This window comes from Callospermophilus lateralis, chromosome 6 (genome assembly GCF_048772815.1).
Source record: "Callospermophilus lateralis isolate mCalLat2 chromosome 6, mCalLat2.hap1, whole genome shotgun sequence".
In the NCBI taxonomy this organism is placed as follows: Eukaryota; Metazoa; Chordata; class Mammalia; order Rodentia; family Sciuridae; genus Callospermophilus; species Callospermophilus lateralis.
This window is the reverse complement of record NC_135310.1, coordinates 18,247,326-18,275,241: the sequence shown is the minus strand read 5'-3', so window position 1 is coordinate 18,275,241 and position 27,916 is coordinate 18,247,326. Positions and strand designations below refer to the sequence as shown.

General features: G+C 56.3%; 1 protein-coding gene across 1 annotated transcript; it reads left to right on the top strand.

Moving 5' to 3' along the window:
• The first annotated feature begins 13,693 nt into the window (after positions 1 to 13,693).
• Positions 13,694 to 27,167, top strand: LOC143402258 (protein unc-93 homolog A-like). Its single transcript, XM_076859651.1, has 8 exons — positions 13,694 to 13,780; positions 14,880 to 15,061; positions 15,417 to 15,646; positions 17,113 to 17,238; positions 20,444 to 20,658; positions 21,759 to 21,894; positions 22,342 to 22,473; positions 26,902 to 27,167. Exons 1-8 carry the CDS (start codon positions 13,694 to 13,696, stop codon positions 27,165 to 27,167), a joined length of 1,374 nt encoding a protein of 457 aa, XP_076715766.1.
• The last annotated feature ends 749 nt before the right edge of the window (positions 27,168 to 27,916 follow it).

Here is a 27,916-nt window from a genome sequence, read left to right as displayed (position 1 = left end):
CCCCCAACCACACCTGGCCTTTCCTCTCCAAGCTCTGTCTGCTCTGCGTTGCCAAGTATGGCCACACTCGTGCTTTGTGACAAGCCACCCCAGCCTCTGGCATGACCAAAAGCATGAGCTGCCAGGTCCCCTCGGGCCATGGGCTTGGGTTGGTGACTCCCTGCTCCTCAGTGTCTCCAGCTGCTGCCGGCAGGGACGGTGGCCAGGTCCTCCTCGAGGCATTCAAAGCGGAGGAGAGACCAAGACATCCTTTAAGCCCAGTCTGGAGCACACTGGCCCCCACCCTGTCCACCCTTCTCACAGGGCCAAGATCAGCAAGGATGGGAGCAGGAATTACACTCTGGCTCCAGTTAGGGAGCCAAAGTCACCCGGCCCAGGGTGTGGGGCAGCGAGGGCCTGGAGCCAGATGTGTCTACCCACGCGCAAGATGGACAGTGGGCTTCCTGGTTGATCCCCCACTCTCTCCCATCATTGTATCTGGCCGTTTTCTAATTCACCAATTTGATTTTCACAGACAAGAATAAAAATAACCTTTAAACCAGGAACAACTGTTGAGCTCACTAATAATTAAAAATACAAATCACAACATGCAAAATCTGACTGTCGACTCCATGCAGAGCATGGGGAGGGGACCCGTCCTGACTGCTGGGGATGCTGAGCAGGTGCATCTTGGCAGGGTGCCGCTGAGTCAGCCTGAGGGTCACGGTGTCCCCATCCCTCCCACCAATGGGTGCCCACTGGCCCATGCCATGGCTCAGCACTGGAATTTTTCAGAGCAGCAGGCTGGCCTGACCCTCGGCTGGCAGGCTAGAGCTGAGCTGCCCACAGGGAGACCCAGTCAGCCTCAGTGCCATGGGCACTCGACAGTGTCAAGCCCAGGTCAAGCATGAGGTACAACAGGTCCTGGCTCTGGAGGAATCCAGAAACGTAGGATGCAGCCTCTCGCTCATGTTTGCAACGAGTCGTATCAGGGTGGCAATAGTTGGATAAATTGGGCTACATAAAATGTGCCGTTGAGTTAACTTCTGCTGTTTCTTCTTGCTTTCCCCAAGGTGCCTTCTAGAAGAAGCCCGTGTGCAATCCCGTGTGCAAACGTGGCTGGCGTGAGCTCTGCTGGCCACGGCTGACCTGAGCCGCAGCCCCTGCAGTGCTCGGGTGCAGGCCAAGCCATTCCTGGGGTTTGGGTTCTAACCAACGAGGCCACCACATGGCACTTACTCGCCCGACCCCTTGTCGTGTTTCTTGTTCATGTTTACAATGACGCGTGGACTTCCGTCTGTTGTTGAGTGGAGAGAGAAGGTGACAGTGTGAGCACTCACTCCCTGGAGAGCTCCGAGCTCTCCTGCAAGGACTTCCTGCAGCACCTGCCGGGAAGGGACGCCCAAGGCCAGGAGGGCTCCCCTTCCTTCTCGGGTGCCAAGGGCTCCCAAAGCCAGTGCATCCCAGGAAGATCCAAGCCAGATCCCAGACCCTCTGAGACCCCTTTATGACTGCAGTGTGTCCTGACTCTCAGCCTCACTAACGTGAAGCCGTTTTCTGGTGCAGGGTCAGGTGGGGAAGACGCTGAGCCCCCTGGGCTTGGTGAGTCAGAGCAGGCTGCCCTGCTGCTCCCCAGGACAGAGCTGTGGCCAGCACTTGCCTCCTGCGCCTCCCCAGCTGGCTCGTCATCTCCAGAGTTCTCAGAGACTCACGTCCTGCTGAAACTGTCACATTCCCGCACTGATAGTGGGCATTCCAGTGACCAGCAATGGCAGCAGCCTCCAGACCACCCCATGTGGGCCAGCGTGGGGTGACCATTCTTGTTCATGGCATGGGCTGCCCCTGGACTCTACCCTCTGAGCACCTGCCCCTTGCATAGATGCCTGGGAGCGCCATGGCTGTGCTGCCCAGCCACTTGGTCTGGACATGGAGCGGGACAGGATGACATCAGCTTTGACTTCCAAAGACACAGGGCACCCATTCTGACCCTGCTGGTATTAGGGCACATTCTTCACGACCCAAATTCCCTCCTGGGACTTGACTGAAAGGAGGAAACAGGACCAGAAAAATCAGATGACTTATCCATAGAAAATGGATGCTCGGTCTTGCCTGTAATTAAAAAAAAAATGTGAAGTAAGCGAGCAGCTACCTCTTTTCATGTAGTGGAGTGGCTGTCTTGAAGATGCTGCTGATGGGCGTCACCCAGCCCAGCCCCATTGACCTGGAGGAAGTCAGCGTGACCTCCAGAGGACGACTGGTCACTGGTCCAAGTCGAGTGTTGACACGAGCCTGCTCAGCAACCCATGCACTCCTGCGATTTCTTCTGTGGCACCTGCACATGTTTTCAAAACTGCTGTGGGCTTGTATATGCTCACATTTTGTTTAGATTTGCTGGAAACAATTTACCTGCTGATAAGAGAGGGTGGGGACCCGGTAAATTGCTACTGCCTTACAATGAGGTGAATCTGCCTGTAATCGTGTTGACAAGTGGCCAAGACTCTTATTTAATTCACACCATGAATACCAGGGGAAAACGTGTTGGGTAATTCCACTGGTGTCCGAGACTCTGCTTCTGAGTTAAGGCAGACACAACCAGAGACAGAGGAAGGGCCAGGGATCGGGCCTTGGCACCCCCTCTGCTCAGGAACCAGCAGGGCTCAAGGTCTTCCCAGGCTTCCAGGGGCTTCTGTGACAAACCTGTCGTGAACCTGAAAGCACTGTCATTCACCTGGACGGAGCACCTCGGCGTCCCTCCAAGTGTCAGGTCTTACTACTAACACCTGTTTAGTAGCTGTTCCACACACCATGGAGTCACTAGGGCAGGCACAGCCTGAGGACTGCTGTCCTACACACCATGGAGTCACTAGGGCAGGCACAGCCTGAGAGCTGCTGTCCTACACACCATGGAGTCACTAGGGCAGGCACAGCCTGAGGACTGCTGTTCTACACACCATGGAGTCACCAGGGCAGGCATAGCCTGAGGACTGCTGTCCTACACACCATGGAGTCACCAGGGCAGGCACAGCCTGAGGACTGCTGTCCTACACACCATGGAGTCACTCAGGGCAGGCACAGCCTGAGGATTGCTGTTCTACACACCATGGAGTCACCAGGGCAGGCACAGCCTGAGGACTGCTGTTCTACACACCATGGAGTCACTAGGGCAGGCACAGCATGAGGACTGCTGTTCTACACACCATGGAGTCACCAGGGCAGGCACAGCCTGAGGACTGCTGTTCCACACACCATGGAGTCACCAGGGCAGGCACAGCCTGAGGACTGCTGTTCCATACACCGTGAAGTCCCTCAGGTTCGGGCACGGCCTGCTCTCCACACCCCTGCTTACCTCTCCAGTCCCCAATCTGTCTTCCTACCCCGACTCCCATCCCTGCCTTGCAACCTGCTGTGCTGACTGTGTCATGTGCTCTGGGAGCTGTGCCTCTCTGGCCCCTCTGCTGTCCCCTACCTTTCTCTGCTGGGGATACCCTCCTCATTCCAGCCAGCATTCCTCAGCTTTATGCAGGTTTTTCTCCCAGGTGCTGCCCCCACATCTCCTCTCACATCCTTCTGACCGACACAATCGCACCTGTACACGCTCTGTCAAGGTGTCTGTGCCATGACGCAAAACCCCGTTAACCATCCAAATCTCTCCGTCAACTGTGAGCCAAGAGGCCAGGACCATGCCTGTTCACAGCTTTGTCTCTGGTTCTGGTCACCTCCCAGCACCACGGGCACCTGATACCTAATTGCTCCAAGAACCAATAACAGCACTCAGGAAGCAGGTCCGAGGCCGCCAAGGTTCCCACAGAAAGGCCCAGGGGGTCCAGAGTCAGGGTCCACAGCAGTTCCTGTCCAGCGTCCCTGGGGGAAGCCCAGCAAGGACAGCACTGCCGTGTTCTGCCTCACCTCGAGCCCCGAGGAAGGGAGCCAGCCTTCTATGAACCGAGACCTCTGAAACGGTGAGCCCCCAAGTGAACTTTTCCTCCTGTGAGATTGTTTTTCTCAGGTCTTTCCGTCACAGCAGCAAAAGCTGGCTAAAGCACCCTCCGTGCTGACCCACACCCCACCTCCACGGGCCGGGCCTGGGCCGGGCTGCAGACCTCGGTCAGCCCTCTGCGGTCCTTGGGCTCCCACTGCGCCTTCCCCCCAGCAGATGTGGGGTGCTCCTGGTTTAGAGAAAGGCTGGAGCAGCCCCCAGAGGAGAAACGGCCTCACCCCAGCTGCACTGACGGGCGGAGGCTGCTGTCCTCCCCTGTGAAAGGAGACCTAGGCCTTGGTGGCCTCTCCCTGGGAGTCCTGCACAAGGGCAGAGGGGCCAGGAGACTTTGATGGGGACGGCCCTTGATGGGAGCATCCACTTTGCTTAAACCTCTCGGGTAGGGCTGGCGTGATTCAGAGGGTGATCTAGAGTCCAGGGGCGGGAAGGCCCAGGGCACCAGCTGTGAGGACGTGGTTTCCTCTGGTCCTGCCAGTTTCAGGAGGTCAAATGCTCTAGTCCCCACCAGCTGACCATGAGACAAGGGACGGGACCTGGAGGGCCTGGGTCTAGCCTCGACCCAAGGGGTCACCCGGGTGTCCACTGGGGGCAGGAGAGCCTCAGTGAGCAGCTTGGGGAGGAACAGCAGCTGAGGACTGCTGTTCCATACACCATAAATTCACTAGGGCAGGCACAGCCTGAGGACTACTGTTCTACACACCATGGAGTCACTAGGGCAGGCACAGCCTGAGGACTGCTGTTCTACACACCATGGAGTCACCAGAGCAGGCACAGCCTGAGGACTGCTGTTCCATTCACCATGGAGTCACTTGGGGTAAGTCTTTCCTGGAACACAGAAGCGGGTGTGAGACTGGGAAATGAGTGGTGGGGAGATCTCACGATGGCCACGTTTCTTAGAGCAAGACGTCAACATGGCCGGCGAGCAGCAACGTAGGTCACGGTACCCGTTCAGGGACGGGGGCTTGAGCGTTGGTTTTCTTGCTCCCCACATGTCAGCAGAAGTGGGCGCCACACATGAAAGTGGGGGGGTGAGGGGGCCAGGTGTGTTGGAGGTTGCCAGGAGGGTACTGTGCCACAATCCCAGCCCTGAACTTCCCCCTCACTCCCCAGCACTGCCGGGCAGCTAGAGAGGGCCGCGGAACACGCCAGAATGGAGACGGGCCTGCACACGTGTATGGCACACACACACATACGCACACACACATACACACACACACACGCACACACACGCACACACACACATACACACACACACATACACACACAGACATACACACACATGCACCCACATACACGCACACACACACATACACACGCACACACACACACACACACACACACACACACACCCCTTAGTGTTCGTTCGTTGCTGCTGAGTTTGCAGGATCACAGAGTCTAGGTAACAGACCCCTCGTGATGCTCAAAGAGAAATGATACCCTCCCAGCTATGGAAAGAGGTTAGTCATGAGAAAGAACTTTCCAAAGCAAAATCCATAAAAGGTGCTGGAAGGACAGTCATTTAGAAAATTTTCAAAGATGAATTGACTCCTTGTCTCAGCAAATGATTTCACAGAATCTCACAGAATGTCAACTGCCCGGGGAACCGGAAGCTCGCAGATGCAGGCGTCTGTGCTTCCACTACCAGCAACGAGCAATTGCCGCATCCCAGCGAGTGCAGGCTCAGGGCCGCACTGAAGTCCCAGGCGCCTGACTGCCCACCCTGGATCACACCCTCCCTGGCCTGCGGTCCTGCCGAGCAGCCCTCCAGGCTCCCCAGACCTGCAGACGGAGTGGGTTTCAAGAGAAGAGCAGGGACCGCCTCTGACTCTCACAGAGCTGCCCTGGAGGCACTCGGATGTGAACTGATGTTACGGAACAGGCCTTTCCATGGGCCTTGAAGAGTCTCGAGCTCCCCAGAGACTGTACAGCAGTCAGTGACACACAGCAGGCTCTCGGTGAAGACCTGATGCGTCAACAAGTCCAGATGTCAGACCCACAAAATGAAAGTCAGCCTGAATGCAGGGGAAGGTTATTTGGAAACGACTTTAAAATGCCTTGCAGGATGGGGAGGGGCGCCTAAGGGGAGGAGCACAGTGGGAAGGCTGGAGTGTCCACCTGCCGCTGGGCCCTTGCTGCCCTTCTGTTTCACACAGCAGAGCTCAGTCTGCCCGGTCGAGGGGTCAGAGGCTCTTGGGCCTCAACACCATCTCAGCAACTGAACACAGTGGGCAGGAGGAACACGGGTCTGGGGATTGCACCCCAGCCACGCCCCCAGGCTGAGTGCTCGGTGCAGGTGGGCCCATGAGGTGCTGCCCAGCTCAGTGGGCGAGAACACCTGGGCCTGGCTATGCGGCTCTGGCCCTGTCTTGGCGAGCACAGCCTGGGCTGGCGTAACCCAGGACGAAGGCAAACACCACCCCCCTCACCTCCCGAGCACAGGACTCCCTTCCTCCTGGGAGTCACACTCCTGCCGGTTCTCAGGCACCGGTCAGCCTGATCTTCTCCACAGCTGACGGCCCCTTCCCTGGCCAGTGTGTGGGACGGCCAGGTGTCGGGTTGCCTGTTCCTAAGAAGGGCAGCTGGTAGCAGCCTGGAAGCCCTGCAGGCTCAGGTTGAGGGCAGGGCCACAGCTTGCTCTTGTCACAGGCCACCAGTGTCTAGGGCACAGAGTTCCGGTCCTGTGCACCCCTGGTCTGCCCAGGTCTCTGCTGGGGCTTGTCCAGGGTCCCAGGACCTTCTTTCCAGCTTCTCAGAAACAGACCAGGTCAAACAGAGTTGCCCATCCAGAGGGGAAGCTGGCCTGAGCCCCAGTGAGTACTGACCAGTGTCGCGGCTGCAGAACCCCCTGCCCCAAAGGCACGGCTAACAAGGCCTGCGAGGGGGAGAGCGGGGTTGGGGGCCACCCACCCAGAGCACAGGCCAGTGCCCAAGCTGCAGGGCTGCTCTTCCCATTCCCATTTGCTGAGAAAGCCCAGGCAGAATCAGGGTAACCAGAAGTAAGTCGGTGTTTTTCTTTGAGTTTTAGAGTTCTACGTAAGAGAATTTCTTTATAAAAGTTTCTTCTCAATTTTTGTTTCTTCTTAAGATTAGATGTTCTTCTTAGAAGTGTAGAAATCACATACAGGTGTAACAAACACAAAGTACACATGCCCCTTTCCTGTCGTCCTTTGGAGGGCCTGCTGTGAGTCCACTGAGAGTCATGTGTGTAGGTGTCCACCCATTGTGTGCTCACTCACGTCCTCCCATGCACACTGTCTACAATTAGTGCGTTACATGTGTGCACGTATCGAATTACAGCACATCCCTTTACATTATGCATATGATTCTTCATGAAAGTGGGCAGGTCCTACATTTTATTTAATAGAAGCCTTTCTAAAACTTCTGCCTAGGTTAGTTACATGAAGCCCTTTCCCAGATTACCGCCTGCAACCTGCCCCAATCCCTCCCCAGGGAGAGTTCTGGGCTTCCAGTCCAAGGGCACCCCACAGAGCTTCACTCAACAAACAGGCCTGGCCGCTTGCTGACACAAGCAGATCTCCGGCACAGTGTGGGAAGAGCCGGTCATTCCAGTAGTGCATCAGGCTCAAGCCTAGAAGACACCTCGCTGTCCTTCTCCAAGACTCAAGAGCTGAGCACCCCAAGAGTGACCCTGAGGAAGGAAGGTGGCAACTCAGCCAGGTAAGTAACACAGGGCACACCACCCAGTGTGTGGACAGAGCGCAAGGCAATGGTATTTGGCTTTGCTCCCGCAAAGCACAAGATCATCTCTGGAGCTTTGACAACACCACTTAACCTCACTGCAGCTTGATGGGAAGCACCTGGAAGACTCCCTCCTGTGCCCTGTCCAGGCAGATCAGAAAGGTAGCAGCCCTTGGCTGAGCCTCAGCTCCAGCTTCTTGCTGGTGGACTGCACCTTATTCAAAACAGAGCCTCCCCTCCTGTTAGCAGTATGAGCTCTGCTGGTGCAGAACAGGCTTTCAGTTCCCGTTGGTGGAAAAGCAGTCCTCCTGCGTCCACCCTGGACAAGCTCTGCGTGGCAGAGTTGCTCTCCGTGGCTGGGTGGTGGTCTGCCCACTGTGTGGATGGAGAAGTGTCCATTGTGCCCACTGTGTGGATTGGGGAGTGTCCATTGTGCCCACTGTGTGGATGGGCGTGTGCACCCTGGTGGTGTTGCCTGTTTTGTTCTTGGTCTAGCACTTGCCGTCTTCTCAGTTTGTGTGGCTTCTGTTGCTCATTTGTTTACAGCCTGTTCTCTCCCCTAGAATTCAGCCACGTGAGACGGGGGCCCTGGCCCTGGCCATCCTGTGGGTGGGTCCACTACCATAGGTGGGGCAACAGTACCCGGCACAGGCAGGCCCTGTGAATACGGCGGGCACTGCAGGAGTCAGTTCCACATCTAAGGCAGTGGGGGGCTCATTGGAAAGGGGAAAGGAGCCATGCACTGGGAGAGCAGAGTGTGTGTGTGTATGAGTGTGTGCGTGTGTATGAGTCTGTGTGTATGAGTGTGTGTGTATGTGTATGAGTGTGTGCGTGTTTGTGTGTGCGTGTGCATGTGTTTGTGTGTGCGCGCGCGCACGCGTGTGTGTGTGTGTGTGTAAGTGTGTGTGTGGGTATGAGTGTGTGTGTGAATGAGTGTCCCAATCCAGGGCCCTCCGTCACGCCTGGAGTGAGAGTGAAGCAGTTACGGTTTCCTGAACTGTGGCTGCTGCGCTGGGGGAGAGGAGGCAGGGTTCAGACGCCCCCCACTCTGGAACCCAGAGGGTGCCTCAGCAGGTGGGATGCTGTGCCGGGGGCTGGGCAGCCTGGCTGGTGGTTAGTGCGGACTCAAATGTCCCCAGAGGAGGTGTGTGCTAAGGACCCGTCAGAGAAAGGAAGCCCCAGAATCCCAGGACAAGAGAGCTCTGAGGTTGTGGGCCGGGAGCTGCCCCTAAGAGTGGAGAGGGTCAGCAGCTTCTGCTCTTGTCCTGAGCGGTACCTGCCCTCTGCGGGATGTGGAATTAGGGGCTTCAGAGATCAACACAGCCTTCTTGTCCCAAACCCCTTCCCCAGTTGGAGGCTTTGCCTCACTGAGGACAAACGCTGGTCCCGTGAACCCTCCACCCACTCAGGAGGTATCTGAACAGTTGGGTGCCAGCTGTCACGGCCACACATGCCCATGGGGGTCCAGTCTGGCACCAACCTGTCCTGGGATCATGGGTGCTTTGGAATAACAGCTAAGAGAAAACCCTTCTGCTCACCATGGCTGTGCTAGTACCAGTGGCTCTTCCCCAAGGTTGCCCAGGCCCTGAGTGCAGCCCTCTCCCAGTGCGACAGCTGCTCAGGACACAGCCATCGCCCCTCCCTGTGCTTGCAAGTGCCATCCTCTGCAGGTCAGAGTCAGATGAGGGCTAGGGGACTTCAGAGGTACATGTCAGGAACACTGAGGCTGATCGGCTTCTGTGCGCGCTCTCCTGGGCAGAGCTGGCCACTCACAGCACTTCCCTGAAATTCAGAGCTCTCCCCAGCTTCTTGGCAGGAAGCCTGCTGAGTTAAGCAGAGATCTCTACCACTGGACTCCTGGGAGCAGCCGGCTACCAGTGGTGGCAAACAGTGGCACCTAGCCGTGAAGTTGGTACCAGTCTTGGAAACTGGGGTGGGTCCTCATTCCCCCCAGTGTTGAAGATAGACCCCCAAGAATCACAGGGGCGAGCATGGAAAGCCAGTTTTATTTAAGAAACAGACAAACCAGAGATAGAGAGCAGGAGAGAAGTGAGGGCCCAGCTGGCTGCCCCTGACAGGAGTCTGACTTGCCCCTTTGTGGGTCCCAGATTTCCTGTCCACCCTCCTCCTCTTTCTGTCTGCCTGTGTGCCCAAGACAGGGGAAGAAGAGCCAGGGGGAATCATCAGCCACTCCTTGTGCTGGGAGGTGCGGCTGGATCTCCAGGGGGTCAGCAGCTGTTGGGGTGGGGGAGTGGATCCCGAGGTTAGTGGTTAGCAACCCATTTCCTTTCTTTGGGATGAGCTACCTGTCCTTTGATCTGTTATCCAACATTCAAGGCCTCGGAAGTCCTTTCTGTTCCATCCCAGGTACTGGAACTCCCCTGGATGCCAGTTTCCAGGAGTGGGATGATTGTGGGTACCTTGGGTCATCTGTGTCAATCTCTTCGGTCTTGTGTAGGGTAGCCCTGGTGCAGGTTCCCAGCTCCTGGGCACACTCTGCCCATAATGCTGGAGTGGCATGGAAGCCAAGACAGCTTCTAGGTGCCCAGGTCTGCCATTCCCTTCCCTGTTCAAGCACATGTCTGTGGGGCTGCTGCTGCAGATGAGGGCCGTTGTCAGGGTCTGGGAAGACACAAGGAAGCCAGTGGGTGACCATGTCTAAACCTGCCTCGGGGATCTGGGGTGCTGGAGGCTTCTGTGGTAAGGAGCCTCCCAGAAGGTAAAGACGCTGCGCACTCTTAAAATCCCCCCAAACCGAAAACACAGCCTCTTCAACAAATGGTGCTGGGAACAGTGGAAATCCATCTGCAACAAAACGAAATTAAACCCCTATCTCTCACCATGCACAGAACTCAACTCAAAATGGATCAGGGACCTAGGAAAAAAACCAGAGACTCTTCGTCTATTAGAAGAAAAAGTAGTAATCATGTGGCATTAGGCCCCAACTTCCTTAATATGACTCCTTTGGCACAAGAATTAAAAATCAAGAGGCAATAAATGGGATGGACTCAAACTAAAAAGTTTCTTCTCAGCAAAAGAAACAATCTGTGAGGTGAATACAGAGCCTACATCTTGGGAGAAAAATCTTTACCCCTCACACATCAGATAGACCACTAAACTCTAGGGTATATAAAGAACTCAAAAAGCTGAACATCAAAAAACAAATAACCCAATCAATAAATGGGCCAAGGACCTGAACAGACACTTCTTAGAAGACGATGTATAATCAAGCAATAAACATATGAAAAAATGTTTAACATCTCTAGCAATTAGAGAAATGCAAATCAAAACCACTCTAAGATACCATCTCCAGTCAGAATGGCAGCTATTATGAAGACAAACAACAATAAGTGTTGGCAAGGATGTGGGGAAAAAGCACACTCATACACTGCTGGTGGAACTGCAAATTGGTGCAGCCAATATGGACAGCAGTATGGAGGAGATTCCTTGGAAAACTGGGATTGGAACCACCATTTGACCCAGCTATCCCTCTCCTCAGTCTATACCCAAAGGACTTAAAAACAGCATACTACAGGGACACAGCCACATCAATGTTTATAGCAGCACAATTCACAATAGCTAAACTGTGGAACCAACCTAGATGCCCTTCAGTAGATGAATGGATAAAAAGTGACGTATATACACAATGGAATGTTACTCAGCAATAAAAGAGAATAAAATCATGGCATTTGCAGGTAAATGGATGGAGTTAGAGAAGATAATGCTAAATGGAGTTAGCCAATCCCCAAAAAACCAAACGCCGAATGCTTTCTCTGATATAAGGAGGCTGATGAATAGTGAGGTAGGAGAGGGAGCATGAGAGGAATAGACAAACTACAGATAGGGCAGAGGGTGGGAGGGGAAGGGCCGGAGCATAGAGTTAGAAATGATGGTGGAATGAGATGGACATTATTATCCAAAGTACATGTATAAAGACATGAATTGGTGTGAATATACGTTGTATACAACCTGAGATATGAAAAATTGTGCTCTATATGTGCAGTAAGAATTGCAATGCACTCTGCTGTTACATATGAATAAAAAATAATCTTAAAAGTCTCTCCAAACCTCCATGAAGCAGGGCCTGGGGTGAGGTGGTGAAGAGGCTCATGTGACCAAAGTAGTGATGTCGGAAGTGAGTTCCCAGCTAGGGGACAGGACAGGGAGGGGGAAGCTTGCAAAGACCGAAACAGGAGGCCAAGGGGATTCTGCATGGCGTAAAACGCGTCAGGAGTCCCAGGTCCTCCGTGGGGAGCTGGGAAGCAGCTGCTGAAGATGCTCCCAGGGCTGGTGGCCCATCCAGAAGATGGTCGGGGTCAACCTGAGCAGCCAGGCCAGAGAGCAGCAGTAGCAGAAGACAAGGTCAGAAGTCGTCCAGTACCAAGGACAAGTGCCCTGTGCATAAGATACGCAGGCCAGAGTCGAAGCCACTGAGGTGGCTTGCAAAACTGAAAAGAAGGTCAAAGTTCATTAACTGATTACAAGGCTGAGGTGGAAAGTCCATGTGATGCTGAGTATTGTTACTTTTTCCAGAACTAGGGCCTGAACTAAAGGTGCCTTACCACTGAGCCACATCCCAGCTCTTTTTAATGTTTTTCTCTTTGAGACAAGTTCTCACTAATGGCTGAGGGCCTCGCTAAGTTGCTGAGTCTGGCTTGGACCTGGTGATCCTCCTGCCTCCGCTTCCCGAGCCGCTGGGATTGCAGGTGTGCCACGGCGCCCAGCTGCTGCGGGGACTTTCTGAATTTTTGCAGCCTCCCTTTCCAAGGGAGGTCGAGGTGCAGAGAGGACATGGCCACCTGAGAACGCCCACCAGGGGGAACGGTTGAGCCTTTCCAGGGTCAGGCCCTGTGCACCATGCTGCTCTCAGTTCTGCACGAGCAGCGTCACCCACATGTGCTCCACATACTTATTATCTCATCAAACTTTCATTGTCATCAGACTAAGCTTCCAGCACCTCATCCCCTTGACTGAGGGTCATAGTTTTCAGATGGTGGCTTCCCTCAACAGTTGCCACCACATGTCCCTGACCAACGCTGGAAGGCTCACTTCATAGATCCACACTAGGTAGAGGTGACCAGGGTCACAGAGCTTTGGGAACAGTCCGCAAGCATCTAGCTTTACTAACAAATGAGTAGCAAAGGGATTTTTCCAGCTTTGGCTCTGAGGTTTGGGGCAGACTTGCCCTCTCCAATTCAGTAACTGCTGTTTGAATTTTAATTAACTAAATAAAATGCAGCTCTGAGTTCCGTGTCACAGCTCCACCTGCTGCAGGTCAGGAGCTCAGCTGTTGCATGTGGCCAGTGACTGCTGACCCGACCAGCACTGCTCGAGAAGGGACATGTCCAACCCCTTGGCTGAAGCTGTGTCCTGTGTGTAACAGGTCTTAGATTTCTTAGATAGTTAGAAGAGTGCTGTGTGGATGAAATGGGCCCATTGGGGTGCTCTGCATGTTGTAAAGAGTCCTACTCATGGAATCTTCTTAAATGGCCTCAACAGTGTAAGATCATCGGGTCTTTGCAATGCCAAGGCTGGGCCTGGGGTGTCCTCATATTAGCACCTTTTCAGAAGTTGAACTCGGTGCCTTGGGGTTGACATTTATGCTTTGCTTTTTAGGACAGAAGAACCTTCCACATTCAGCACTGTTGACAACTTCTTTCCAGGTAGAAGGTAGGTAACATGCACATGTAGAATAGGAAGTGTATCACTTTGCCATGAGATCACACCTATCCAAAGTAATGTGAAAGTGCCATCGTGTACCGGCTGAGAAGAGCCACCCGCACTGCCTCAGAGGAAGGGGTCGAGGTGAGATGCAGGAAGGTAAATGAGTAACACACCCTGGTGCTCCGGGGCCCAGTGTGACCAAGTTCATTAACTAGTAGCAGCCTTGACGGCTAGCACACTGTGACTCAGAGGGAGGACGGCACCCTGGCTCAGGTGGCTTCCCTGTGCCTACTTGCTTCTTGCAGGGAGCTCCACCTCTATGTGCCCACTGCCAGTGGACCCTGAGCTGGCACCATGGAGAGAAGCCTGAGGAACGTCCTCGTGGTCTCCTTTGGATTCCTCCTCCTCTTCACAGCCTACGGAGGTCTGCAGAACCTGCAGGTAGGTGTGGGCCTTGGAACATGACCTTGACCTCTAAGCTTGTCCTGCCTCCAGAGCCACAGGCAACAGATAGTGCAAGGCCATTTCTTTTGTCAATGCACCCTAGACTCTCTTCGTCCCGTGCCTCTGCATTCTCAAGAACAGACTGTGTTTTAATACAAACCTGACAGCGTCAGTCCTACTTACATTTCCACGGGCTGTACACTGTGTGACCCTTGGACAAGCAGAGCCAGTGTCTCAAGAGAGTGCTTTAGAGGACGATTTGCCTTTGGTGGTCAGAAGGAGACACAAGAAAAATCCTGAATTCCATGGCTCCCTGCCCCTGGCTTTGTGCTCTGTGCAGAAATACCAATCTATCAAACCTTGCTAGACCTCATCGATCCCATGCTGCCTTTAAGCAAAAGTGTGAACCTGGGCAGAACAGTCTTCCTTCTGAACTACTGATGGACTGCTTCCTCCTGAGTCCGAGTCGTACGAAACCCCATGGTTTCCAGAAGGCTCTGGTGCTGGTGCCATGGACCTGGGTTGAGTCGACATGACTTCAAGTCTGATCTTTCACTGGCAGTTAGACCTTCAGAGAGTTCCATGGACTGGCAGGAGGCAGGCCATCGCTGTCCCTGAGAGCAGTTTGCTCAGTGTTGCACCTTGTGGCCAGGGCTGTCATACAATGACAGCGTTTTGGAACTTCTGGTGATGACCACAGTCTCCCATGGTTTGTCAACCAGGTCAAGAAGTAGCCTCCTACTGCATGCCCAGTATTGAACCAGAGTTCAGTACTGCTCCAGCACTGCAGGAGGATCGGGAGAAGGGCCCTCTGCTTCCAAGCAGAGGGAGGCCTTCCAGCAGCTTCTCTTGGTCCTCCTCCCAGGTGCTGAGGCCGGCGGGTGTCCCCACCTCCACACTTACAGGGAGCAGGGTGCCCGTCCCTGCTGTTGACAGGCTGCTGGCCTTACGCCACTTACCTGCAGTGTCCTTAGCACAAGAGGGCCTGTTACTAGGTTGGGGACCTGAGGTGGCCTTGAGCCCACAGGTCCTCGCACCCACACCACTCTCCTGCCTATTCCTCCCCCTCCTTGACAGGCCGGTCTTGTTTCCACAGAGCAGCCTCTACAGCGAGGATGGCATGGGGGTGGCGACGCTTGGCACGCTCTACGGCGCTGTCCTCCTGTCCTCCATGTTCCTTCCACCCATTCTCATCAAGAGATGTGGCTGCAAGTGGACCATTGTTGGCTCCATGTGCTGCTACGTGGCCTTCTCCCTGGGCAACTTCTACGCCAGCTGGTACCCGCCCTCCCGCCCCCCCACCTCCTGGTTTGCAGGACTCTGGTGGCACCTGACTGCGCTCCTCTGTGCTGGTCCCTTCAGGTTCTGCAGGAGGCTGACTGGCAGCCCCCTCCCCACTTTCCCACCAGGACTTCCCTGCCTTCCCGAAGGCTCCCTCTCTTCCTCCTGACCTCCAGTGCTGACCTCTTCCTGGGATCTGTCCATGGCCCTCAGCTTCCCTTGCACCCCACGGGCTCCATGGCCCCAGTAATGGCAGGAAGAACCTCAACCTTCAGTTGAGGAGGGTGAGTCTGGGAGGCGTGGCCAGGATCAAGGGCAGGGATGCAGGGGCCACCCATTGCCCTTTCTGCAGGTTCACCTTGATCCCCACCTCCATCTTGCTGGGGCTGGGAGCGGCCCCCCTGTGGTCTGCTCAGTGCACCTACCTCACGGTCCTGGGGAACACGCATGCACAGGAAGTGGGCGAGCTCCGCGAGGACGTGGTGAACCAGTACTTCGGCATCTTCTTCCTCATCTTCCAGTCCTCTGGGGTGTGGGGCAACTTGATCTCCTCTCTGGTGTTTGGGCAGACTCCCACTCAAGGTAAGGGAAGAACAGGGTGTCCCTGGTGACCTCCAAGAGGGCGGACAGCACGTAGGCACTTGCCCTTGTTCCCAGAGGAGGCCCTCAGCTGGCCCCAGCTGCAGAGTCACATGCGGACCCTGCTCCTCCAAGGACAGTCAGGGTCTGAAGATCCATCTCCACACGTTGCCCCCTCCCAGGGAGCAAGGGTCCATGGAGTCATGGCTTCCTTGGGGGCAAAGAACAGGTTTGCCTGACTATTTCCTATGGAATTAATCCATGGGCAGCTTTTTAAAGTTCTGTGGCCAGTCCTTCCTGTAACAAGAGGTGCACTCATGGCGGAGCCCTGCATCACCTGCCTTAAGTGTCCCTTGCCCAGCTGTGATGTGAAACGTGACTTGCACACCACCGTGTGGAGGATCTCAGTCTGGCCAGAGGAGCTGGGCAGGAGCCGGCCCTGGGGGAAAGGCTCTGGCCTCTTGCTGCTGTCGGGTTGACCCTGTCCTGCAGCCTGGCCCAGCTCCTGCTCTCCCAGGTAGAGCCCAGCTTTGGGAAGCTGTAGCCAAACCTCCTGCTCTTTCCAGAGCACCATCATCACTGGCTACTGGCATCCCCACAGGGAAACCACAGGGGCTTGGTTCTTGCTGTCCCCCAGCAGGGAGGGCTATGTCTGGGCCCTGGCGAGTGCAGCAGCAGGCTCACTGGACATTCAGGCCTGGGAGCTGAGGGCAGGAACCCAGGGCACACATCCTCAGGGCCAGCGGGGTTTCCGCACCCACCGCCTGGTGCCCTCAGCTCTCACGGCCTTCCGTCCCTGTGCTGCACGTCTCGCCAGACAGTGCTGCGAGGTCACTGTCACGAGGCTGTGCCATGCAGACCCTGGACACCGACTGCGGTGCGTTAGGAGAGGGCACGAAGTAGCCAGGCCCACGCTGCGTGTGCTCTTCCCTGTCTCGGCAGAAAGCGGATTTGACCCTCTCCCTCCCTGATGAGGGGTCTTGAGATCAGGGTGTGCCTAAGGGTGAACGTGCCCTGGTCCTTGTCAAACAGCTGGGTCCTTCCATGTTCTGCCTCAGAGGCTCCACCACCCTGCGCCCTGTTCCCATTCCGTCGCCCAGGACTCTCTATCACCAGGACTCTCATAGGCTGTTTGCTCCTTGCCGCAGTCCGGCTGCAGCAGAATAAGCGGGGGGTGACGAATGACTTGTGTACGTTGATGCAGCAGGAATAGGAGCCGTTTATTGTAGGACAACCGAGGTATTTATACATTCTACACAGCTTATCTTAATTAGCATAAACTAGATACAGCAGTCAACCAATAAGGAATCTCCACACTTAATGGCTTGCTTTTGTTACTTTACAAACCACTCCCTCTGGCATTTGGCCAGGCGCCATCCAGACTTGTTTACAGACTTTAACATTTCTCTGGCAAAATAACAGGTGCCAATCTGACTTGTTTACAGACCTTAACACTCCTGACCCCACAGAGGCCACCCCAGAGGAGCACCCCGAGTCTTGTGGGGCCAACGACTGCCTGATGGCCACAGCACCCACCAACAGCACCCACCGCCCCTCCCAGGAGCTGATCTACACACTGCTGGGCATCTACACCGGTACGTGTCCTGAGCCCAAGAGAGTCCCACGAAGGCCAAGCCCAGCCTCTTCCTGGGTTGAAGAGCACCTTCCCAGCTCCTAAGTGGTCCGTCTCCGTTCAGCACCCCTGCCCTGTGTGGTCTGGAGGTCTTCAGGGGCTTCTCTTTGGAAAGCAGGCCTGTGGGCCAGCGCTACCCTGCAGGGTGCCCGTGACATTTAAATCTCTTCTCATCCCCAGAGCCCCATGCACTGGCCATCAGCCACATTCCAACCAATTAAATCCCACAGTCTGTTTCTAAGGCTCCCTAGCCACACTTGGCCAGCTCACTGGCCACAGCCAGCTCACTAGGCAAGCAGCTACCACAGACCCCATCCAGGGGACCAAGGCATTGAGGACCAACTCCATCCAGGTGACCCTGAAAGGCCAGGAAGGGTTGATGGAGGTGCGACTGGGGGGACACTGTGGGCTGTCTGAGACAGGTGGTCAGACTGGTCAAGGCTACTGTGAAAGACCCAAGGATAAGGGCAGATCTGTTTCCTGGGCAGATTTTCATATCCACCTGATGTGGGGATGCAGGAAAGCTGGGTGGTGACCAGCCAGCAGGGAGCCACAACCCAGAGGAGCAGCGAGGGGCACAGGCAGCATCTGGACAGTGAGGACAAGACCAGTGGGTGTGTGTGCAGACACAGGGAGAAGTGGCTGAGGCCAACCAGCCTGCAGGGATTTGGCTTGATGGGGCAGATGACCCTTCAGAGTGTACAGGGGACCAGATACAGGAGAGGGTCTGGGGGCATCTAGGGGCCAAGTTTGAAATCTCAGGAGGAGATGAGTTTTTAGGGAGGAAGAAGCAGGAAGGACTTCAGGGAGGACGGTCCATAGCCTGGGCGACTCAGTGCTCACAGGCTGGCCAGGGCATGGGAGCCCTGCAGAAGACGGAAAAGCAAACGGGGAGTCAGAGCACACAAGAGAGCAGAAGCAGCAGGGAGTGGGTGTGAAAGGGTCAGAGGGACCAAGAGCCTGGAGGTTCAGGAGCATGGCTGGACAGCAGAGACTGGTGACCCTCCAAGGTGTCTGAGGCCGGATGAGTGGCTGGGAAGGAGAGTGGAGGGTGTGGAGGGAGTCGGTGAGGAGCAGGCTGTGGCCTGTGCTTTCCCGTGGGTTCCCAGGTTCTGTGGGTCTGGTGCTGGGGACAGGGGTAGAGGTCAGCCAGGCCTGCGCTTTCCGCTTTCCCTGCATTTCCTTCCCTGTCCCCCACGGGAGCAGGTAGGCCCAGCTCACGGCAGTGTCCAGGCTGAGCTGAGATCACGTCCCTCCTCTGCACTCTCTAGTTGGACAACCAAGAGCAGAGACCATGGCTCCAGGACTCCAGACCTGGGGTGACCACCCTGAGAGATGGATCTGGGAGTGGACATTAGGCTCCTGGCATCCCCTGGTCTCAAGAAACTGCTCGTTCTGTCTTCACCCGGGGAAGGCCAGAGACGTGGGTCAGTCAACGCTAACGCAGTATTCTCGGCAGCAGGTGGTAGCAGGATGTGGCCACAGGCCGAGTGCTGACCCAGATCTAGAGGAGTGGCACAGACCACAGGAGACCCCCTCGGCACGTCCGTGGCTCGCGGGCCCTCCTTCCCTCCTGCCCTGCACGGGTGGCACCCTCAGGCCACCTTCAAGTCCTCCTTTGCCTTAGCCCCAGGTGCTGCTCATTAGATAGATACTTGGCACCTGCAGAGCACGGTGACTTAGTGACCTCAGGCTCCCTGAGCATTGTACTCATGAAGTAGTTTCTGGCAGCCAGTTTCTTTAGGGCGAGAGCGTTACCTGCACAACATCCCCCACCGCCTTGAGGGAACTGGGTCACATGGTGTCTGCACACACCTGGCTCCTAGCAAAGGTGTGTGGCTTCTGCATGCTGACCTGCCTCTCCCAAGCTCCCCGTCTCCGCAGAGGAGAGGAAACCATGATTTCCCCCTGATTCACACGCAGCCAGACTCCAGGCTTCCTCTGGAGGGGCCTGTTCAGCTGGGGATGCCAGGGAGCTCCTGTGCCCCACACCCAGCTGTCAGTTGGGCGAGAGGTGAAGGCCCTGACGTGGCTGGTGAGGGCTGGTCAGCTGCAGAGCTCGGTGAGCCTCCCCAGTGCCCCTTGGTCATGAAAGGGGAGGGGTGGCGAGGTCAGAGAGATGGAGACGAATCCTTCACACCAACTTCAAGGAGGGCAGGTCTGAGATACTCGCCCTGGGAAGGAGTCCTTGCAAAGTGTTCTGAGGGCCAGCGGTGCCAGGAGGAGGGGAAAGACCAGACTCCCTCCGTCTAGCCTGTGCCACCCACACGGGGTCATCCCTGTTGCCAGAAAGCCGAGAACCGGCTGGGAGTGAAAGGGACTCTGTGGAGAGACACCACCTGCAGCAGCTTGGCCCCACCCAGAGCAGGGCTGAGGCACAGGAGGGCGGGCCAGGGGCAGGCGGGGAGGAGGGGACTCATTGGCTCCTGAGGCCTGGCACCTGGGGGTCCAGGATGCTCCCTCGGAGCGGATCCCAACACTGTTAGAAACAGCAGTTTACACAGCAGCCCGTTGACGTGGTTCAGATAAAAGGCTGTGCAGCCCCTCAGCACTGTCCCTCCGCCCCAGTCTGCTTCTCTCCAGTCCTTCAGGGCACATAGGGACTAAATCCCCATGTCCCCCTTGCTGAGCACGGGTGGCGCATGGTCAGCACCTGGCTCAGCACTTGCTTTGTCTCTTCTTTACTGATCTTGGTGGCCTCTTCCACCTGGGTAATAGAGTTCTGTCCTTATCCCCTGCAGCGAACGTGACCCACTGTGATGGCATCCACTCCATTTAACCAGTTCCCACCAAAGTATTTTAGGTAAAAGATTCAAAATAAACACGAGTGTAGCACATGGTACCCTGATGGGACTTGTTTTCCTAAAAAGTCTGCTGTCGGTAGACATTGCTGCAGGAATTCAGACAGACGGTGGCCTGTTGTGTCTCCTGTGCCCGTGAAGACAGTGCGGGTCCATGGCAGGTTCCCCGTGGAAGCCTGGAGGCCCCACGTTGACCACGAGCAACATGTGTGTCTGTGTGGCTAGGCACGTGGGGTCCCAGGCTTGGCTGAGGTCTGGTGTGTCTGACGGCACCTGCGTCTAGACTGGGAGAACCTGTGGGAAGGCAGGAAGCAGTTGGGTGAGTCCTGTCCACACTGAAGCTCCCTGCCCCTCTGCCCCTTTCAGCGATTGGCGTCCTGGCCATCCTGCTGACAGCCGTGTTTCTGGAAGCCACAGAGGACAGTGAATCCCAGAACGAGGCCGAGACGAAGCCACCACGCCTTGGGTCCACCTTACTGTCAACCTTCAAGCTCTTCAGGGACAAGCGCCTGTGCCTCCTGACCCTGCTGCCGATGTACAGTGGACTGCAGCAGGGGTTCCTCTCTGGAGAGTACACCAGGGTAGGCCCTGCAGCAGCTCATGCAGTCACCGCCCGACTGGTGCCCCTGCCCCGTCTGCACCTGAAGGGACACAGGGTCCCAGGGCCACCTACCCAGGTCCAGGGTGGGAACAGCCCACAGAGGTGCTGGCCCTGGCAGGGCTGAGTGTGTGACTCAGCCCCAAGTACCTTCAGACCCACAGGCCCTCTCAGGTCCTGGGTGGGAGTTGACATCCCTGTCCCCACCACACTCTGGGCATTATGTAACCTTGAGAGGGCTACAATCAAGGCTGGACTGGCTAGTCTGGGTCACCTAGGCCTGCCCTCCAGGGCTTGGTCCTCCTGCCTCATTCCCACCACCCCGCCTCCCTGGCCGAGCTGCCTACCAGCACCATTGGGGCAGCTGCCCATTCAGACTGAATTTCAGATCAAGGACAAGCATCCTTGAGGGACGAGTGTGCCCCAGGACTGTCTGGTGTGGTGAATTGCGTGTGTCAGTGCTATACGGAGGGCAGTCTCCGGTGTGGAGGGAGGGTCTCGAAGGTTCCAAAGAGGCAAACAGGACAACCCAAAGTCCACTTGGCCTTTGGACACCCCAAAGCCATCAGGGCTGTCCGTGCCCCAGCCCAGGTGAGCAGTCTCCATGTGGGCTGCCGTCAGCCCGGCCCTTCTCCTGGGTGTCTGCCTTGGTCCTGCCCAGGATGGCAGTGTGTGCTGAGGGTGCCCAGGGACTTCCTGTGACTGGCAGGGCAGCATCTCAGCTCCTGGCCTCTCCTGCTAGACCCCAATTTTCAAACCATCTTCTTCTGTCTTTAGGGCCAGTAGGAAGTGATGGGGTTGGTGGACGATTGTCCCTCCGAGTGCCGTGGGTCGATGCCTAGACGGTGACACCGGGCACAGAACGGGGAGGACTCCACGTAGAAGTCTGTCCACTCGCTCTCTTTTCAGCTGTGACCCTGGGGGGGATGTCCCTACGGTCACGAGTGTCGTCCCCTGTGCTGGGCCTGCAGACAGGAGTGTGCCTGCTGTCCCAGGGCCAGTGGTTCTCAGCAGCACAGGGAGTTGGGGCTGGAGCCACAGAGGAGCGTGGGCCCTGCTGACGGCCCCCTGTGCTTCCTGCAGTCCTTCGTCACCTGCGTCCTGGGCATCCAGTTTGTGGGCTACGTGATGATCTGCTTCTCTGCGTCCACTGCGCTCTGCTCTCTGTTGTTTGGGAGGCTCTCCCACTACACGGGCAGGAGAGCCATCTACGTGCTGGGTAGGTGGCCCCCTCCCAGTTCGGCAGTGGAAGGGGGGGACTGCTCAGACAGGGGGTGGGGACTGATGGCACAGGTGCCACCCAGTAGCTCGGAGGCCCAGGAACTCCGTAGAAACATTTGACCAGGGGCCCTAGGCTCACCCTCATGAGAAGCCCCTCTGCAGTCACTGAGTCTAAGTCCCCTCAGCTTAGGAGCCACCTGAGGTCCAGAGAAGACAGCCTATAACCCCCCAGGCTGAGGCAGCTGCAGTCCACGGGACAGGTTCTCTGAGGCAGGTTTGGAGGCCAGAGGTCCACCCGGATCAGGTGGCACAATGCCCCAGCTTGCTCAAGAGACCTGCGGTCCCCTCACACTGTGGTGACGGCTAAGCAGGGGGCAGAGGAGGAAATGTGGCTCCTCTGCTGGGGTCTAAGCACTGCGTGTCCTGGCCCCTCCCTCTGTCCCAGGTGCAGCCACCCACCTCTCCTGCATTGTGGCCCTCCTGCTGTGGCGTCCACGCTCCTCCCAGATGGCAGTGTTCTTCCTGCTCCCCGGCCTCTGGGGCATGGGGGACGCTGTCTGGCAGACGCAGAACAATGGTGAGTGAGCAGAGCCCAGCCCCTTGGCCCCCTTGCTCAGTCACTGGGCAGATGGCAGGGGAGTGGACAGCCGCTGGTGTGGCCGCCAGACCCCAGCCAGCCCAAGGCTCCGTCAGAGGCCAGGTGCTTGCGTGGGGGAAAGGAGAGGGAGCCCGGACTGTGAGGGCTTCTCACCGAGCTCTGGGTCTGCAGTATGTCTCTGAGTGTCTGTTCAGCTCCAGCTGTGCAGGGTGAGCCACCTGCATGGCCTGGTGGTCCCTGGGTGACCAGAAGCTGAGCAGAGGGGGAGGAGGAGAGAGGCCTGCAGGGTTCAGAGAGTGGGCCAGATACAGGCACCAGATCAAAGGATGGGTGACCTTGACGCCAGGCCATGGGAAATGGTGAGGCAGACACTGGTGGTCCCGCCCCCCACCCGGGCACAGATGTGGGACAGGACCAGAATGCCAAGGAGAGGTGACAGGGTCCAGGTGCAGCCCCACAGAACTGTCCCCAGGGACCCCTGATGTACTTGGGGGACTGGTGACTGGGAGGAAGTAAAACACCCATGATGATGGCAGGAGTCACAGGCCTAAGTCCTCATCCAGTTCGGTGGCAGGACTGGGGTCGGGGGAAGCAGCGTGGAGAGTGGAAATTTAACTCGGTCCCCACCCCCATGGTTATGGAGAGAGCCCTGACCCAGACAGTGGTGTCCTGACCCAGATAGTGGAGCCCTGACCCAGACAGTGGTGTCCTGACCCAGACAGTGGAGCCCTGACCCAGACAGTGGAGCCCTGACCCAGACAGTGGTGTCCTGACCCAGACAGTGGTGTCCTGACCCAGACAGTGGAGCCCTGACCCAGACAGTGGTGTCCTGACCCAGACAGTGGTGTGCTGACCCAGACAGTGGAGCCCTGACCCAGGCAGTGGTGTGCTGACCCAGACAGTGGAGCCCTGACCCAGACAGTGGTGTGCTGACCCAGACAGTGGAGCCCTGACCCAGACAGTGGAGCCCTGACCCAGACAGTGGAGCCCTGACCCAGACAGTGGAGCCCTGACGCAGACAGTGGTGTCCTGACCCAGACAGTGGTGTCCTGACCCAGACACTGGTGTGCTGACCCAGACAGTGGTGTGCTGACCCAGACAGTGGTGTCCTGACCCAGGCAGTAGTGCTGGCGAGGCTCCCGGGGAAGTGGCAGCTGAGGTCAGGGGTGTGGGCCTCTGTGCAGTTGGATGACTCTGCTTCCTGCAGAGAGAGTGAGCAGGTTTGCAGGGAGGGCACTCGGGAGAGCAGGAAGCAGATGTTCTTGGGCGATGGGGGTGGGAGCAGGGGTGTATGTCTGGCTGGTGGTTGAAAAGGGCAGGGAGCCCTCTGGCCTGCATTTCCACCTCAGGGAAGGAGGGTGCCCCAAGCAGACAGCACTGTGTCTGGCAGATCTTGCAGTGACGGGATCACAGGGCCCCTTGGAGGGACATGGCTCAGAAAAGCCCTGTCAAGGGAAGACCTTGAGACGGCACTGTTCCACCCTTACCCAGGAGACACTGGGGGATTAGAAATTCAATAAAGAAAATCTGCAAACCAGCTACACCCCAGTGTGCCAGGTAGGGGACGGCTTTCCCCTGACACTTGGTATAAAAGTACACAGTCCCCTCAGATCCTGGACTGGACCCCAGGACAGGTCCTTTCCCATGACCCGAATGTTCTTCCTGTTCACGGAGCAGCTTCAATGCCAGCCCTGGGCTTCGGAGCTGGTCTCCTGACCCTCCCTACGACCTCAGTGGAGGCAGTGACTTTGGTGAAACCTGCACCACAGAGACAAATGTGATTTACTGAGTGACATAATCATGTCACATCTAAATTTTTAAATTTTTACTTTGAGACAGGGTCTCAGTAGGTTGCTCACAGCCTCTCTAAGTGGCCGAGGCTGCTGTGAACCTACAATCCCCCTGTTTCAGCCTCCTGAGCCACTGGGATTACAGGCATGTGCCGCCACACCTGGCAGGAGCATCCTCTAAAATACTTCTGCACTCCAAGTCAAGAAGGAACTGGCTAAACAGCTCCACAGCTTCCATACTGTCACTCTCTAGATGTTTAACAGGATTGTAGTGAGAATGTTTGCATTTTTTCCTCCCTGAGGCACACAAACAATTGTGTTAATTCCTTTCTTTATATTGACATAGAACATACTCTCAGGCAAAAAAAAAAAAAAAAAAAAAAGTCAAAATTGGGCAAAGTTACTAAGAGCCCAGGCATAACAAATGCTGAAGTCCAGTGAATGACTAGAACAAGGGACCCTTGGATAAAGGGTAGTTTCAGGTGGAATGACTTCTGTATTTTGTAGTAGGGTACATTGTTTTCTTTTCCAAACACGTAACTCCTAGGGGAGAACAGTTATTCTCATGTACTTGGTGATGTCTCCCGGAGTGTGTTTGCAGGTAGCCGTCATGGCCAGGAGAGGCATTTTAACTCTGGGTCTCTGCTGCTGGCTCCCCTGAGCTCCCCTGAGCTCCCCAGACCTTGCCCTGCTCTAGAAGGCACAGCCCCCCATCCAAGGTGGTGCATAGCTATATTCCCAGCATCTCAGGAGGCTGAGGCAGGAGGATCACCAGCTCAAGGCAGCCTCAGCATCTCAGCAACACCCTGTCACAGGGCTTGGGAAGACCCAACTTCTCCATGCGGGTGGGGACTCCCCTCTGCGTGGGAATATCAGGAGAGGGGGAGGAGCAGGGGGAGGGGGAGGGCTGGCAGAGAGACTAGAATGTGTCTAGGCAGGAGGGGGAGGGAGGTGTCGAGGCTGTCAGGATGGCCTCCTGCATACTGGGAAGGCTCTGTGGCAGCTCAGGGGCTAAGGGTGGTCTTCGTGAAGAGGGTGGGAGAAGCAGCAGGCTGGGCGGAGCTGGACAGTGACCTGGAGACACTGGGGCAGGTCCTCATGTCATCTTATAAGCTGGCCTCCCAGAGGCACCTGCTCCTCTGTCCTGTCCAGAGATGGGATTCTAGCAGACCTCATGTAGGTGTGTCCAAAATCACACCCAGAGGGACAGGAAGCTGAGTGGCTGACTTTCATCTGCAAGCTTTTATCAGACTGCGTGAGTTTGCAGCAGCTGCCAGTCCCACCGTAGCCAGGGGACTTGACAGCACTCACGTTTGTGGGGGCCTGAGTTGGACAGCCAGTGTGGTCAGGGCTGCTGCCCGCTGAGGCCCGTCTCTGAGCTTGCAGATGGCCTCCCTCCCCATGTCCTCAAAGTGATACTTCTGGGAGTCTGTGGCCTGATTTCCTCTGCTGTAAGGACACTGCCCATATCTGATTAGGGCCACCTAGGTGGTCTCATTGAACTTAGTAATCTCTGCCAAGACCCTGTCTCCAAATAGGAGCACACTCTGAGCTACTTGGGTTAGGACTTCAAAATAAGGATCCTGGGAGAGGTTAAGTGGTCCCAGCCCTGGGAAGACAACGTAGTCTCCATCCACCTAGTCAGGCCCTTCTGATCTATACCAGCCCCGTGGGGCCCTTAATCAGCACCGGTCCTGTGAGGCCACTTTAATGAGGCTTTCCTGGATTCGTATTGATCAATCTACCCCCATCCTACCAGGACACCGTGACCTATCCCCATCCAGGGAGCCACGTTACCCCATCCCAATCCTCGGCAGCCTTTCTCATCAGCACCGTCCCTGTGAGGACCTCCTATCCACACGAGCTCCTTCACCAGGCCAGGGGCCTTCCACCCCGGATCTGTTGGTGGAATTCTTCTGCTTTAAGTCCTCAGGATAACCCCCAAACATGTCTACTTCTGTGTGACCATTAAGAATGAGATCATGCCAGGCGGGGTGGCGCACCTCTGTGATCCCAGTGGCTTGAGAGGCTGAGGCAGGAGGATCGCAAGTTCAAAGCCAGCCTCAGCAGAAGTGAGGTGTTTAGCAACTCAGTGAGACCCTGTCTCTAAATAAGATCAAAATAGGGCTGGGAAGTGGCTCAGGGGTTGAGTGTCCGAGAGTTCAATCCCTGGTTACCTCCCTCCAAAAAAATAAAATAAAACTTTCATAGAATAAATAAAAAAAACACTTAAGATGTTAAGAAAAAGAGTGACTTAAAGGGAAAAATCCTCCAAGGATTGGAATGAAAATCCCAGATGTAGGAGTAGCCTTACTGCTGCCCTCTGAAAACTCAGCGCTTCGGTCCTGGCTTGGCCAGCTCCTCAGCAGCTTCCCAGAAGGTCCCTGAGTGAAGCAGCCAGGCTGGGCCCGGCCTCGCTGGCTCCTGGCTGGGGAGGGTGCTGTCCCTGGCCAGGCCTGGCTGTGCAGCCCCCTCTGTCGGCTGGGGTTCCTGGTCTGTAGGGAGGGCTGGTCGGAAAGTCCAGTTCTGAGGGGACTGGGCAGCGGCAGAGCGCTCTGTCGCCGACGTCCTCCGGGCGCTGGGTCGGCGCAGGTTTTCACGCCGCCTCCCCTTGCAGCTCTCTTTGGCACCCTGTTCGAGAGGAACAAGGAAGCGGCTTTCGCCAGTTATCGCATGTGGGAGGCCCTGGGTTTCGTCGCCGCCTTCGGCTACAGCTCCTTTCTCTGTGTCAGTGTCAAGCTCTACATCCTGCTGGGCGTCCTGGCAGTGGCCATGGTCTCCTACGGGACTGTTGAGTACCTGGAATCCAGGAGCCCGGTCAAGACCCTCACGGCCACACAGACCAGCCAAGCAGTGGAGGAAGAGACGGGGACAGCGATGTGACAGCAGTGGGCCATGGTGAGGGACTTCCACCACCCGAGTTCCAAAGGGGTGCGGCGAGCCAGCTGAACGCAGGGAGGCAGCCTCCTGAGCCCACAGAGGGTCTCCACACTCACATGGCAGATTCAGCACTTGCTTCCTGTCCGATGCTTATCTCCCAGAGCCTCGCACACCATCAGGAACCGGGCCGCCCTGAACAGGGCCATGCACACACCTGGACCTCCTGGGTAAAGAGGTGCTGGACTGCATTGCACCTGCAGTGCAAGGGGTTTTGACCTCCACCTGGATAGAAAGGTGCAGCTCTGGGGGTGGGCGTCACCCGATGGGGTTGAATCACACCCCCTGTGGGTTGTCAGCCTATCCTTTGCCCTTTTGTGGATAGAATGTTCCATGGGTTAGCCCCCCCATTAATAAAACCCGGGTTTGAGGCAGGCTCCCCCTCTGTCTTGCCTGTCTTGCCTCCTTGGTGGGAGCTGGGTCAGAGAGGCCATCGCTGAACCCAAAGAAAGAGATTTCTCTGTCATTGCGTCGTGCCAGCCCAGTTCACCTGCAGGACCCTGAATGTTTAGTCGTGTGTTGTGACAATCGGGGAAGTGACTGGGCGTGCTGCAGACCAGCGGAATCATCCAGAATGCCTCCAACTGGGCAGGGACAGAGGACCTTGCCATGCCTGAGCTGGGCACACAGGTGTCTGTCACTCCTTCCTGGGTGCACTGTCCCTTACGTGTCTCCTCCTTGCCGCGGGCAATGCT